At 41.3% G+C, this 15,166-nt stretch overlaps 1 protein-coding gene across 4 annotated transcripts in view; it reads right to left on the minus strand.

Annotated features, from left to right (window-relative positions):
• Window positions 1-4,983: 4,983 nt before the first annotated feature.
• The window catches only part of LOC139756527 (F-box only protein 33), a 97,615-nt gene continuing 87,432 nt past the window's right edge, over window positions 4,984-15,166 (minus strand). For all 4 annotated transcript variants that reach the window (XR_011714373.1, XM_071676012.1, XM_071676010.1 and 1 more), the window contains one exon: window positions 4,984-7,294. Coding sequence is in view for 1 of the 4 variants with exons in the window: in XM_071676012.1 (XP_071532113.1) it covers window positions 7,276-7,294 (19 nt within the window). In the remaining 3 variants the exon portion in view is untranslated. The remainder of the gene's footprint in view (window positions 7,295-15,166) is intronic.

Here is a 15,166-nt window from a genome sequence, read left to right on the forward strand (position 1 = left end):
CCTCACTCATTCTCTCCATGTGACCAAACCATTTCAAAACACCCTCTTCTGCTCTCTCAACCACACTCTTTTTATTATCACACATCTCTCTTACCCTATTATTACTTACTCGATCAAACCACCTCACACCACATATTGTCCTCAAACATCTCATTTCCAGCACATCCACCCACCTCCGCACAACTCTATCCATAGCCCACGCCTTGCAACCATATAACAATGTTGGGACCACTATTCCTTCAAACATACCCATTTTTGCTTTCCGAGATAATGTTCTCGACTTCCACACATTCTTCAACGCTCCCAAAACTTTTGCCCCCTCCCCCACCCTATGATTCACTTCCGCTTCCATGGTTCCATCCGCTGCCAAATCCAATCCCAGATATCTAAAACACTTCACTTCCTCCAGTTTTTCTCCATTCAAACTTACTTCCCAACTGACTTGTCCCTCAACCTTACTGTACCTAATAACTTTGCTCTTATTCACATTTACTCTCAGCTTTCTTCTTTCACACAGTTTACCAAACTCAGTCACCAGATTCTGCCGTTTCTCACACGAATCAGCCACTAGCATTGTACCATCAGCGAACATCAAATGACTCACTTCCCAAGCTCTCTCATCCACAACAGACTGCATACTTGCCCCTCTTTCCAAAACTCTTGCATTCACCTCTCTAACAACCCCATCCATAAACATATTAAACAACCATGGAGACATCACACACCCCTGCCGTAAACCTATGTTCACTGAGAACCAATCACTTTCCTCTCTTCCTACACGTACACATGCCTTACATCCTCAATAAAAACTTTTCAATGCTTCTAAAAACCTGCCTCCCACACCATATATCCTTAATACCTTCCACAGAGCATCCATATCAACTCTCCCATATGCCTTCTCCAGATCCATAAATGCTACATACAAATCTATTTGCTTTTCTAAGTATTTCTCACATACATATTTTTTTTTTCCTCATACATATTCGCCATTTCCCGCATCAGCGAGGTAGTGTTAAGAACAGAGGACTGGACACAAAAGGGAATATCCTCACTTGGTCCTTTTCTGTTCCTTCTCTTGGAAAATCAAAAACAGGAAGGGAGGACTTCCAGCCCCCAACTCCCTCCCCTTTTAGTCGCCTTCTACGATATGCAGGGAATACGTGGGAGGTATTCTTTCTCCCCTATCCCCAGTGGTCTCCCACTTCTCCTCGTTCCCTCCACCTCTGATACATATATCCTCTTTGTCAATCTTTCCTCACTCATTCTCTCCATATGACTAATCCATTTCAATACACCCTCTTCTGCTCACTCAACCACACTCCTTTTATTACCACACATCTCTCTTACCCTTTCATTACTTACTCAATCAAACCACCTCACACCACATTTTGTCCTCAAACATCTCATTTCCAACACATCCACCTACCTCCGCACAAACCTATCTTTAGCCCATGCCTAACAACCATATAACATTGTAGGAACCACTATTCCTTTAAACATACCCATTTTTGCTCTACAAGATAACGTTCTTGCCTTCCACACATTCTTCAATACAACTATATAACATTGTAGGAACCACTATTCCTTCAAACATACCCATTTTTGCTCTACAAGGTAACGTTCTTGCCTTCCACACATTCTTCAATACTCCCAGAGCCTTCACCCCCTCCCCCACCCTGTGACTCACTTCCACTTCCCTAGTTCCATCTGCTGCTAAATCCACTCCCAAATATCTAAAACACTTAAATTCCTCCAGTTTTTCTCCATTCAAACTTACCTCCCAATTAACTTGTCCCTCAACCCTACTAAACCAAATAACCTTGCTCTTATTCACATTTACTCTCAGCTTTCTTCTTTCACACACTTTACCTAATTCAGTTACCAGCTTCTGCAGTTTCTCATCCGAATCAGCCATAAGCACTGTATCATCAGCGAACAACAACTGACACTTCCCAATCCCTCTCAGCTCCAACAGACTCCATACTCACTCCTCTCCAAAACTCTTGCATTTACCTCCCTAACCACCCCATCCATAAACAAATTAAACAACCATGGGGACATTACACACCCCTGCCAGAAACCAACATTCACTAGGAACCAAACACTTTCCTTCTCTTCCTACTTGTACACATGCCTTACATCCTTGGTAAAAACTTTCACTGCTTCTAGCAACTTACCTCCCACACCTTATACTCTGAAAACCTTCCACAAAGCATCTATATCAACCCTATCATATGCCTTCTCCTGACCCATAAATGCTACAGACAAATCCATCTGTTTTTCTAAGTATTTCTCACGTACATTCTTCTAAGCAAACACCAGATCCACACATCCTCTACCACTTCTGAAACCACACTGTTCTTCCCCAATCTGATGCTCTGTACTTGCCTTGGCCCTCTTAATTAATCAATACCCTCCCATAAAATTTCCCAGGAATACTCAACAAACGTATGCCTCTGTAGTTTGAACACTCACCTTTCCCATCCCCTTTGCCTTTGTACAATGGCAGTATACATGCATTCCCCCAATCCTCAGGCATTTCACCATGTTCCATATATACACTGAATATCCTTACCAACCAATCAACAACACAGTCACCCCCTTTTTTAGTGAACTGCACCGCAATGTCATCCAAACCTGCCTCCTTGCCAGACTTCATCATCCACAAAGCTTTCACTATCTCTTATCTGTTTACCAAACCATTCTCCCTGACCCCTCTCACTTCACACACCACCATGACCAAAACACCCTATGTCATCCTCTCCTATCATCAAACACATTCAACAATCCTTCAAAATACTCACTGCATCTTCTCACTTCATCATGACCTGTTATTACCTCCTGACTTGCCCCCTTTGCCAATGTTCCCATTTGTCCTCTTGTCTTACACACATTATTTACCTCCTTCCAAAACATCTTTTTATTCTCTCTAAAGTTTAATGATACTCTCTCACCTCAACTCTCATTTGCCCTCTTTTTCAACCCTTGCACCTTTCTCTTGACCTCCTGCCACTTTCTTTTGTACATCTCCAAGTCATTTGCACTGCTTCCCTGCAAGTATCACCCAAATGCCTATCTTCTTCACTAACAACCTTACTTCTTCATCCCACCACTACCACCCTTTCTAATCTGCCCACCTTCCACCTTTCTAATGTCACATGCATCTTATGTGCAAGCCATCACCGCTTCCCTAAACACATCCCATTCCTCACCAACTCCCCTCACATCATTTGCTCTCATCTTTTGCCATTCGACACTCAATCTCTCCTGGTACTTCCTCACACACATCTTCTCGAAAAGCTCACTAACTTCCAACACTCTCTTCTCCCCAACATTCTTTTTTGAAAACCCCTGCAATTCTTTACCTTCACCTCCACAAGATAGTGATCAGGCATCCCTCTAGCTGCCCCTCTCAGCACATTAACATCCAAAAGTCTCTTTTAAATGCCTATCAATTAACACATAATCCAATAATGCCCTTTGGCCATCCCTCCCTCTCATATATGTATACTTATGTATATCTCTCTTTTTAAAGCAGGTATTCCGAATCACCAGTCTTTTTTCAGCATACAAATCCACAAGCTCTTCATCATTTCCGTTTACAACACTAAGCACCCCATGAACACCAATTTTACCCTCAACTGCCACATTACTCACCTTCGCATTTAAATCACCCATCACTAAGACCCAGTCTCATTCATCAAAGCTGCTGACACACTCATTCAGCTGCTCCCAAAACACTTGCCTCTCATGATCTTTCTTCCCACGACTAGGTGCATAGGCACAAATAATCACCCATCTCCCTCCATCCACTTACAGCTTTACCCACGTCAATCTAGAATTTACTTTCTTACACTCTATCACATACTCCCATGATGCCTGCTTCAGGAGCAGTGCTACTCCTTTACTCCCAAGACTTTCCCAAACCACTCTTCCCCTTTACCCTTGAGCTTCATTTCACTCAGAGCCAGAACATCCAGGTTTCTTTCCTAAAACATACTACCTATCTCACATTTTTCTCATCTTGGTTACATCCACACACATTCAGACACACCAACCTGAGCCTTTGAAAAGGATAAGCACTCTCCACTTGACTCCTTCTGTTTCCCTTTTTATTATGCTTAATTGCTGTTTCCCGCATCAGCGAGGTAGCGCCAGGAAACAGACAAAGAATGGCCCATCCACTCATTCACACACACATATATACATGACTGCCCATACACACACATATACATACATATACATATCAATATGCACATACATACAAATACACCGACAAAAGCATATATACACATGTACATATTCATACTTTCTTGCCTTCATCCATTTCCGGTGCTATCCTGCCCCACAGGAAATAGCATCGCAACCCCTTGCTTCAGTGAGTTAGCGCCAGGAAAACAGAGAAAAATAGGCCACACTTGTTCACACTCAGTCTCTAGGTGTCATGTGTGATGGACTGAAACCACAGCTCCCTATCACATCCAGGCCCCACAGACCTTTCAATGGTTTACCCCAGAAGTTTCACATGCCCTGGTTCAGTGCAATGACAGCACGTCGACTCCGGTATACCACATCATTCCAATTCACTTTATTCCTTGCACGCCTCTCATCCTCTTGTATGTTCAGGCCCCAATTGCTCAAAACGTTTTTCACTCTATCTTTCCACCTCCAGTCTGGTCTCCTGCTTCTCCTTGTTCCCTCCACCTATGGCACATATATCCTGTTTGTGTGTGCAGAAATCAAGCCTTTTCTTGTCTGTTCTTGGTGCTTACTCGCTAATGCAGGAAACAGCGAATAAACTTTAGGGTGGTCCAAACGTAAGATAGAATTCCTATCATGGATATTGTCACCCATGTTAGACATTACCACAAAAATATATATCCCCAATTTGAACTCAAATGTTTAAGGATTATGCCAGACATTGCCTTTGTGTGTACTGAATAAAAAGTTTTGTAAAGGCATTACATTAAGAAAAGAAAGGTAGTAAATATGAAATTTTATTATACCAGGCATTTTACTAAATTCATGACATTTCTATTCTACCCATATAGGTGTCAATCTCAAGATCCAATTTCTGAGGTGCTGGCATGGACTACCAGTAGAGGTTGCCTGAATGGAGGTGGGGCTGTTTTGTTGCTCATCATTTGTGATTATGGCACTGCACCTCTGAATCAGTGTAACTCCTTACTCAGCACGGGTGTTCATGACCTTTATTTCAAAAGCCCACTCCTTCAGCTTGTGGTTTGCATGGTCAATGGACCCCTCCCCTGAGGTCTTGGCCTTTTCTTTTCCTGATAATGTCCAGGATGTCAGAGATGTTTCTATTTTGAAGGATAAACAGGGCCTTGATGGTGAAGCATGGTTTTAATTCCATGCCTTCCAGTCTCTTCAAACTCTTTGAATTTACTGACCTCTTTTTCTACTGTCAGTTCCCATCCTGTTTTCCAAAAGTCAGTCAAAAAGGGCCAGTCTAACTCTTCAGTCAAGTATCAGATGTGGCAGTGCATGGCCTTCAGTGCTATACCAGATAAGCAATGGTCTGGTAAGCTACCAAAGCTGAGATTAGAAAGGTCATTGGCAAGCACCCTCACTGCCAGGGAGGTCTCATGCCAAAATTTGCAGGAGAGTTGAGCAACAAAGGGAAAAAGATCAGAGGTGCCTTTCACTTCTCTTGAAGTGAAGGTGTCTAGTTCCATGAACATGAAGATCCTCCAGGATTAAAAGGCTTTTCCAATCCATAAGGCTTGGTGTACAGCATCAGGTGCCCTGAAAGGAACCTCGGTACTTCCACTTGCCTACGACAATAAGGTAGAGTCAAAGAGCTCAGCATGGACATCCCTTGGGAATGACGAACAAGGGCCACCCGACCATCCAAGATCATCTCTCTCCACAGATCTGAATGAGGGCCTCTGAAAAGCTTCTCTTCCACAACACTGGATGTGGTTTTTGTGAGGAAAGGCCACTGCAGTGAGAAGTGATTGAAAATAGAAATTCTCTAGACCTCAAGAGGGGCCAGAGGTGAGGGAAAACATCTGAGAGCATAATCTCAAAGATGTGGTCTTTATGAGGAAAGGCTACTGCTGTGGGAACTGGCTGAAGAGGGAACTCTTTAGTCCTCCAGAGGGGCCAGAGTTGAGGCAAAACACATGTGTAAACACATTCTTGAAGATATGGAGATGGAATGCTTCATATCAACTCCTCCAAAAAATTTTTGAATGACAGTGAATGTGCTCATCTGAAGTCCAGCGTTTGACAAAATGGTTTGAACATATGGTTCTTTAAGTCCTTTCCATCAAGAGTTTGAGGACAGGTTTGGGTTTGCTCCTTGCCTGCACCTCAGTCGATGAGGGGCACTTTAATAAAACCCTATATCCCTTGCTCACCAAGAAAGTTATATGGTCAACATTCTCTTGGCCCAAGATGTCTGGTAGGAGTTTCCTGTCCCACCGAAGGTGGAGAGACATGTCTGAAAATATTGTGTCCTTGTCATCTTTGGTTTTGGCCAGATAGTTCTTCATCTGCACATGCTGCAGGACAAGGAGACCTTGTCCAGGTATCACCCGGGGTCTGAAAGGACACATCAAGGACAAAACTTGTGCTATGGCTGCATAGGTTAATTCTCTATAGACACATGGTGACCTATGTTATGAATTCATGGGCCTTCTGTTTCATGGGGTGGGACAGACTGGCTACAGACATCAACAATTAGAAGTTCAGCTCCCACCCCACTATTGATTTGAGAGAAGAAAGTAAGGAGCCTAATATCCCAAGTTGTACGGCATCATTCACTTCTTTTGCAGCTCTCTCATTTCACCATATCTACCTCTTGTAGCTTTCTGTGAAACTCTTACTTGGCCAGTTTCTTATCTACTCTGAACCTCAAGCTTTGAAGATCTTCCCTCAACTGAAAAAGGAATGTCTTGTCTTTATGGCTCATCATGATGCATCACTGTAAGAGCAACAAGTTTACTGGCAAAAATCTTAAGCCTTCAAATCATGTCTTATTTTTGACCTTTTGATTCTTGGTGTGCCTGAAGTGCAGACAACAGAGCTTGATTGGCAACTCTTTGCAGACCTTTCTGGATGAACTAAGGATCCTTGCTCAGACAATATTCAAGGATGGCAGGGATCATCTTCCAGGTGCTCTCATATTATGTCCATTTCTCACCAATGTAATGGAACATGATTTTCACCAGCAACTCCCTTGTGGATGGTAGTTGAGAGCACACAAGCTTAGCACAGGGCTTCCCAATATGCTTGGAGAGCTTCTTGTAGTCATGGGCTTTTATCATCTCTGAAAGAGAACAAGAAATGTTAGATACAGGGGTTTTAGTATGCAATTACATGGTTCTTTCAATTCAAAACAGTGGCAGAGGAAGCTTTGTAAAATCCTGACAACAAGAACCCAGCAAACAATGCTTTCAGCTCCAATTGTGCATTTTATTTTTTCCCCAAAAAAAATGGTGTAGCCCCTTTACAAATTCATGCTTTGCCGGTGTTTGATATTTAGAGTCCTGTCACATATTACAATAAAAGTGCATTCAGCCAACTGAGAAGTTTCTATTTTGAAATTCTACCTTACTCCTATGGACCACTCTAATATACATATATATTATTTTCATAATTCTCTGCACTATCTCATGCTACCAAGAAAGTGACAAACATAGACAAAGAATGGCCTTATTTGATCACATTCACCTTCTGCCATATACAATGTACCAAAACCGGAGTCTCCTATCCATAACCAAGTCCTACAGATCTTTCAATAATTCTTTATTTGTACGGTAAGGGGAGGGAGTCTTGCACTAGTGGTGCCTGCTCTCTTAATCATTATCATACAACTTAAATGTACTTATGCTGTTTGCATCAACCATGTCTTTAGTCATTTCATTCCATTCATCCACCACTCTTTCACTACAAAATTATTTCCTCACATCTTTTTAACAAGCATCTTGCTCAATTTCATGTTATATCCTCTCATACTCTATCCCTACATCTCTTGAAGTACTGTTCGCTATGTCAGTGATTTTATTTTCGATACTTAAGGTTGTGATAAGATCACTGTTTATTTTTCTTTCCTCTGAGGTGGGAAAATTTAATGTCTTAAGCACTTCCCTGTAATTCAGCTGCCTTATTCAGGTACCATTTTTGTTGCACTCCCGGGACCTTCTCAAAATAGCTCTTTGTGCTTCCTGAGGTGTAGTGACAAAACCTGAGAAGCATATTCTAGTTTTGGCCTTATTTATGATCTTAGCAGCTTCCTAAATAATTCCTTATCCATGAACATGAATCTAATTCTTATACTAGCCAACAGACAATTGGTCTACCAAGCTATCTATTATATCTCTGATGTCTGTTCCCAAATGGAACTCCCTCAAGGGGTTGCCACTTCTCATCTTTAATGCCTTACCCTTAACAGGCCACTGGCCTGAGGCAACTCTAGGGCAGTGTTTGCAGAGGCTCCCACCTAATGTTCCTTCTGACTACTTCAAGTTCTACTTAATGCTTTCTAACTAATGCTCCTGCCTAATGTTCCTACCTACTAATTTTATATATTGCTCCTAACATTTTGCCAAAAGGGAAGAGTAGTGCTTAACAATCACCACAGGAAAATCTAGTTACAAAAATGAGTTATGTTAAGTGTCATCAGGCGTTATATGTGACATGGCGGATGCATGTTTGTGGATAGAATGCCAGCAGTCCACGTGTAATTGAGACAAAAACAAAACATAGCTACCTGGGTCAGAAGAGTGCAACATGACAACCACTGAAGTGCTGGCTATGTAGCTGTCACTAACCCTCCAGATACCCCGGCAGGTAGTATCAGTAATATACAGGTAGTCTCCCAACTATCATTCCAAAGAGGGATTCTGGCAACAAGCTAGGAATGAAGTTGACTCCTAAGTTTCTCTCAAACATAGACTCCTGCTAGATTATAATTATGTGGTCTCCTGCTGTGGGTTAAACTTCATCAACCATGTATCAAACCAACTTTAGCATTTGTTGAGATCCCCTTGTACTCTGATACAATCCTTCATGGTTTTCACTTCCTGCATGACAAATGCATCATCTTCAAACATGTTCAGGTAAAATGCCACACCTTCAGGCAAGTCATTTACATAGATCATGGAGAATAATAATGACCTTGATCCATTGCAATAAGGCCCCTTTGACATGCATCTTTTGTTCCCTTTTACTCAGGTAATCTATCCATTCAAGAAGTCTCATCCTTATTTCTCCCTGATGATCCAGCTTCCCAATAAGCCTCCTTGCGCTACCTCGCTAACACGGGAGACAGCGACAAAGTATAATCATAATGATAATTTTTATTTTTTATCTATTTTGCTTTGTCACTGTCTCCTGCGTTAGTGAGGTAGCGCAAGGAAACAGACGAAAGAAATGGCCCAACCCACCCACATACACATGTATATACATACACGTCCACACACGCAAATATACATACCTATACATCTCAATGTACACATATATATATATATATACACACACAGACATATACATATATACACATGTACATAATTCATAGTCTGCCTTTATTTATTCCCACCGCCACCTCGCCACACATGGAATAACAACCCCCTCCCCCTCATGTGTGCGAGGTAGCGCTAGGAAAAGACAACAAAGGCCCCATTCGTTCACACAGTCTCTAGCCGTCATGTAATAATGCACCGAAACCACAGCTCCCTTTCCACATCCAGGCCCCACAGAACTTTCCATGGTTTACCCCAGACGCTTCACATGCCCTGGTTCAATCCATTGACAGCACGTCGACCCCGGTATACCACATCGTTCCAATTCACTCTATTCCTTGCACACCTTTCACCCTCCTGCATGTTCAGGCCCCGATCACTCAAAATCTTTTTCACTCCATCTTTCCACCTCCAGTTTGGTCTCCCACTTCTCCTCGTTCCCTCCACCTCTGACACATATATCCTCTTGGTCAATCTTTCCTCACTCATTCTCTCCATGTGACCAAACCATTTCAAAGCACCCTCTTCTGCTCTCTCAACCACACTCTTTTTATTACCACACATCTCTCTTACCCATTCATTACTTACCTGATCAAACTAACTCACACCACATATTGTCCAAAACATTTCCAATACATTTCCAATACATCATTTCCAATACATCCACCCTCCTCTGCACAACCCTATCTATAGCCCATGCCTCGCAACCATACAGCATTGTTGGAACCACTATTCCTTCAAACATACCCATTTTTGCTTTCCGAGATAATGTTTTCACCTTCTACACATTTTTCAACGCTCCCAGAACTTATCATGCATAATCACTGATTCCTGCATCAGCGAGGTAGTGCCAGGTAACAGATGAAAAATGGCCCATCCATTCATATGCACATGCACCTAAACCATAGCTCCCTATCCAACTTGTTTGACACCTGATAGCAAGGTAGTACCAGGAACAGGTAAAGAGTAGCTGCATTCATTCACATCCATTCTCTTGCTGTTATGTGCAAAGCACCAAACCAAAGTTCACCATCCACAACCAAGCACCATAGACCTTTCCATGGTTTCCCTCACCACTTCAAATGCCTTGATTCTGTCCAATGACAACATGTTGCCACCTGCATACTACACTGTTCCATTGCACTCAATCTTGTGCATACATTTTACTCTCCTGCATGTTCAGGCCCTGATCACTTAAAACATTTTCACTGCATCCTTCAATCTCCAATTTATTCTTCCCCTTCTTTATACCCTTTTCCCTGGGATAAAATACTATATTTATGAATATATATTTTCAAACATGATAGCCGTTTCCTGCATTAGCATGGTAGCTCTAGGAACAGACAAGGAAAGGCCACATCTGCTCACATTCTTTCTCTAGCTGTTATGTGTAATGCACCAAAACCACAGCTCCCTATCCACAACCAGGCCCCACAGAACATTCCATGGTTTACCCTATATGCTTCACATGCCCTGGTTCAGTCCAATGACAGCACACCAAACCCAATATACCACATCATTCCAAGTCACTCTGTTCCTTGCATGCCTTTCACCCTGCAGCATGTTCAGTCCCCAGTCACTTAAAATCTTTTTCACCCCATCCTACCATCTCCAATTTTCTCTCCCTGTTCTACTTGTTCCCATCACTTTTGAGTGAGTGTGTCACCAGATTTGATGTAAGAGACCATGTATTAGTGATGTGCAATTTAAATTTGAAGGTAAATAATGTGGCAATTCAGAGTATAACTGAGGTGGATAGGGTATTCAGTATTATGAGTGGAAATGGTGAAGAGCATGGGGAGTTGTGTGCTGTAAAAAGACTGGTGACTAGGAATATCTGGTTTAAAAAGAGGGATGCACACAAACATACATATGTGAGTAAGAGAGATGGTCATTGGGTATTATTAGACAACATACTAACAGATAGGAGTGTAAAGAGAGAGACTTTTGAATGTAAATGTGCTGAAACGGACAGCTGGTGGGATACCTGATTACTTTCTTGTGGAGGTGAGGGTCAAGATTTGTTGAGGTTTTCAAAAAAAAAAAAAAAAAAAAAAAAAAAAAAAAAAAAAAAAAAAAATGTTGGCAAGAGGAGGATGGTGAAATGAAGTGAGATTGGAAAGTCAACTTGTGTGAAGAAATACCAAGAGATATTGAGAGTAGAATGGCAAAAGGAGAGAGAAAATGAAGCAAGAGGAGTGGGTGAGGCATGGGAGGTATTTAGGGTTGCAGTGATGGCATGTGCAAGTGATGCATGTGGCATGTGGGAGGTGGGCAGATTAGAAAGGATAGTAAGTAGTGGGATGAAGGAGTAAAGATGTCAGTGAAAGAGTTATGAGATGTGTTTGGGTAGTACTTACTGGAAGGGGGGGGGGGCAAATGATTGGAATGCATATATTGAAAGTGGCATGAGGTCAAGGAGGTACAGAGGTTGAAAAAAAAAAAGGCACATGAGAGTTGTGGTGAGCAATTATCAGTAAAATTCAGGAAGAATAAAAAGATGTTTTGGAAGGCAGTAAAGGATGTGCAAAAGACAAAAGAATAAATAAGAACAACCATGAAGGGGCAAAAGGGGAAGTGATAATAGGTAGTGATGAAATGAGGGGATGGAGTGAGTATTTGGAAGGATTGCTAAATGTGCTTAATGGTAAAGTAGCAGATGTAGGGAGTCTTAGATGGGGTGGTATGCAACGAGAAAGAGCCATGGAAAGTGGTTTGGTGAAGAGAGAAGAGATGGTGAAAGCCATGCATAAGATGAAATGTGGCAAGCTTGCTAGAGTGGATGGTATTGCTGTTGAATTTATTATGACAAGTTGACTGTGTTGTTGATTAATTAGTAAGGATATTCAGTGTATATATGGATCATGGTGAGGTCCCTGATGTCTGGCACAATGCATGTATAGTGCCACTGTATAAAGGCAAGGGGGATAAAAGTGAGTGGTCAAACTACAGAGGTATAAGTTTGTTTAGTATACCTGGAAGATTGTATGGGAGGGTATTAGCTGAGAGGGTGAAAGCATGTACAGAGAATATGATTTGGGAGAAGCAGTGTAGTTTCAGAAATGATACAGGATGAGTGGATCAGGTGTTTGCTTTAAAGGATGTGAGAAACATTTAGAAAAACAGATGGGAATGTACGTGGCATTTCTGGATCTGGAGAAGGCATATGATAAGGCTAATAGAGATGCTTTCTGGAGGGTCTTCAAAATATACTGTGTGGGTGGTAAGCTGCCAGAAGCAGTGGAAAGACTTTATCAGGAGTGTAAGGCTTGTGTAAGAGTAGGATGAAAGGAGTGAATGATTCTCAGCAAAGGATGGTCTGTGGCAGGGGTATGATATGTCAACATGGTTGTTTAATTTGTTTATGGATAAGGTAATGAGGGAGATAAATGTGAGAGTCTTGGAGAGAGGGGTGAGTATGAAATCTATGGGGGATGAGATGGCCTGGGAAGTGAGTCAGTTGCTGTATGCTGATGATACAGCACTGGTGGTAAATTTGAGTAAGAACAGCAGAAGTTGGTGATTGAGTTTGGAAGTGTGTAAAAGGAGAAAGTTGAGAATGAATGTGAATAAAAGCAAGGTTATTAGGTTCAGCAGGGTCAAGGGACAAGTTAGCAGGGATGTAAATCTGAATGGAGAAAAAATGGAGGAAGTTAAGTGTTTTAGGTTACTGGGAGTGGATATGGCAGCAAACAGAACCATGGAAGCTGAAGTTAGTCACAGGGTGTGTGAAGGAGCAAAGGTTCTAGGAGCACTGAAAAATGTGTGGAAAAAGAAACTTATCTGGGAGGGCAAAAATGGGTACATTTCAAGTTATAGGAGTCCTAACATTATTATATGGATGCAAGGCATGGGCTATAGATGAGGATGCACAAAGGAGGGTGGATGTGTTGTAACAGAAAGTCTGAGGACAATATGTGGCGTGAGGTGGTTTGATTAAGTAATAAAAGGGTAGGAGAGATGTGAGGTAACAAAAAGACTATGGTTGAGAGATGTGAAGATGGTGTGCTGAAATGGTTTGGACACATGGAAAAAATAAATGAGGAAAGGTTAACAAAGAAGATAGATGTGTAAGGGAATAAGGAGAATGAGGAGACCATATTGGAGATGGAAAGATGGAGTAAAAATGATTTTGCGTGATAGAAGCCTGAATATCCAAGAAGGCAGAAGTTTTACAAGGGATAGAGTGAAGTGGAACGATGAGATATACAGGAGTCAATGTGCTTTAAATGGACTGAACCAAGGCATGTGAAGCGTCCTGAGTAAACCAGGGAAATGTCTATTAGGCCTGGTAGTGAATAGGGTGCTGTAGTTTCGGAGCACTGTATATGACAGCTCGAGTATGGATGAGAAAATGTGGCCATTCTTTGTTTATTCCTGGTGCTACCTTGCTAATACAGGAAATGGCAATCAAGTATTAAACAAAGAAGAAAGATCAATAAATTCGTGTTATCAAATGTAAATATGCATTTGCAGAAATCTAAATCATTCAATTCTTCAGTGAAAAATGTGTAAAAACAACAAATTCAGTCAAAACTGCATTTTTCTTTAAGAAATTTAAATTGCATTTGCTGGTGCATGCACCTGCTTTCTTGATGTAAGTGGTGGCTTTGAATTTGTATCAGATAGTGCATCAGTTATGATTTGCTTTCACCCCTTACTTATTCTTCCAAGATTATCCTACACTGTGTAGTGTATTTCCTGTAAAGAGGCCATCAATTTCATGTGCAAGTAATGCCACATATACTCGAATAACTAGAAATGTCAAGTAACCATCAACCATATATTTTGGGCCAAGATATTCATCTATCATATATCTCACATAACAGTCCACAACAATTTTTCAGAAGCCCAAGAACGCTGAAGTGACTGAGAGAGATAGAGAGACGCTTACAAATCAAACACTAACTCAAACAAAACACATGAACCATTAACAACTGTAAGCAAATTATATCAGTTGAATTGTTTACATACAGTATGCTATGGGCCCATCTCCAGGTTTTATCATGGGGATGGCAGTCATTGAGCAGAATTCATTGCCTGTTGCAGTTATAGATGAAATAAACATCTGTATTAGACTGATATGAGTGAAACAGTGATAATATCTTACCTGTAATATGGGGAACGTGTAACAATATCCTTAACTGCATGGGTAAGCACAGTTGATATACAAAATGCCACATTATCTGCCGGTGGTTCCACTGGTGCCAATTCTTTAATCAGTTCTCAGTTCATTACTTAAATAAGCGGTTTAAATAACATTAAATAATATTATCAATAACCTTTCAAAGATAAATGTAGACTAAGTTATTTTAACAGTACTGTAACCACTTCACTCACTGTATTACTCACAGAATCCGGTACATTTTCACTCATGCATCAGTCATCACTCACACATGCTGTTTGTAGAAGAGTGCATGCCAACTCTGCTAACTGCCAAGGAACATGGCTTCCCCAAAAGGAACACTGCTTCCTCCCCAGCATGGGGCCTGATGTTTTCCTAAAGTGCAGTTTTGATAACATTATGGTAAAATTATCAGTAAGGCTTTCAAAGATAAACGTAGGGAATAATTTGTCAAAAATACCGTAAACACTTCAATCAACAAATCACTCATACATTACAGTCCATCATCATAAATCAGTGAAGCCTAAACTGAATTCACATGAGGTTGGGTTGG

Source organism: Panulirus ornatus, chromosome 22, assembly GCF_036320965.1.
Source record: "Panulirus ornatus isolate Po-2019 chromosome 22, ASM3632096v1, whole genome shotgun sequence".
In the NCBI taxonomy this organism is placed as follows: domain Eukaryota; kingdom Metazoa; phylum Arthropoda; class Malacostraca; order Decapoda; family Palinuridae; genus Panulirus; species Panulirus ornatus.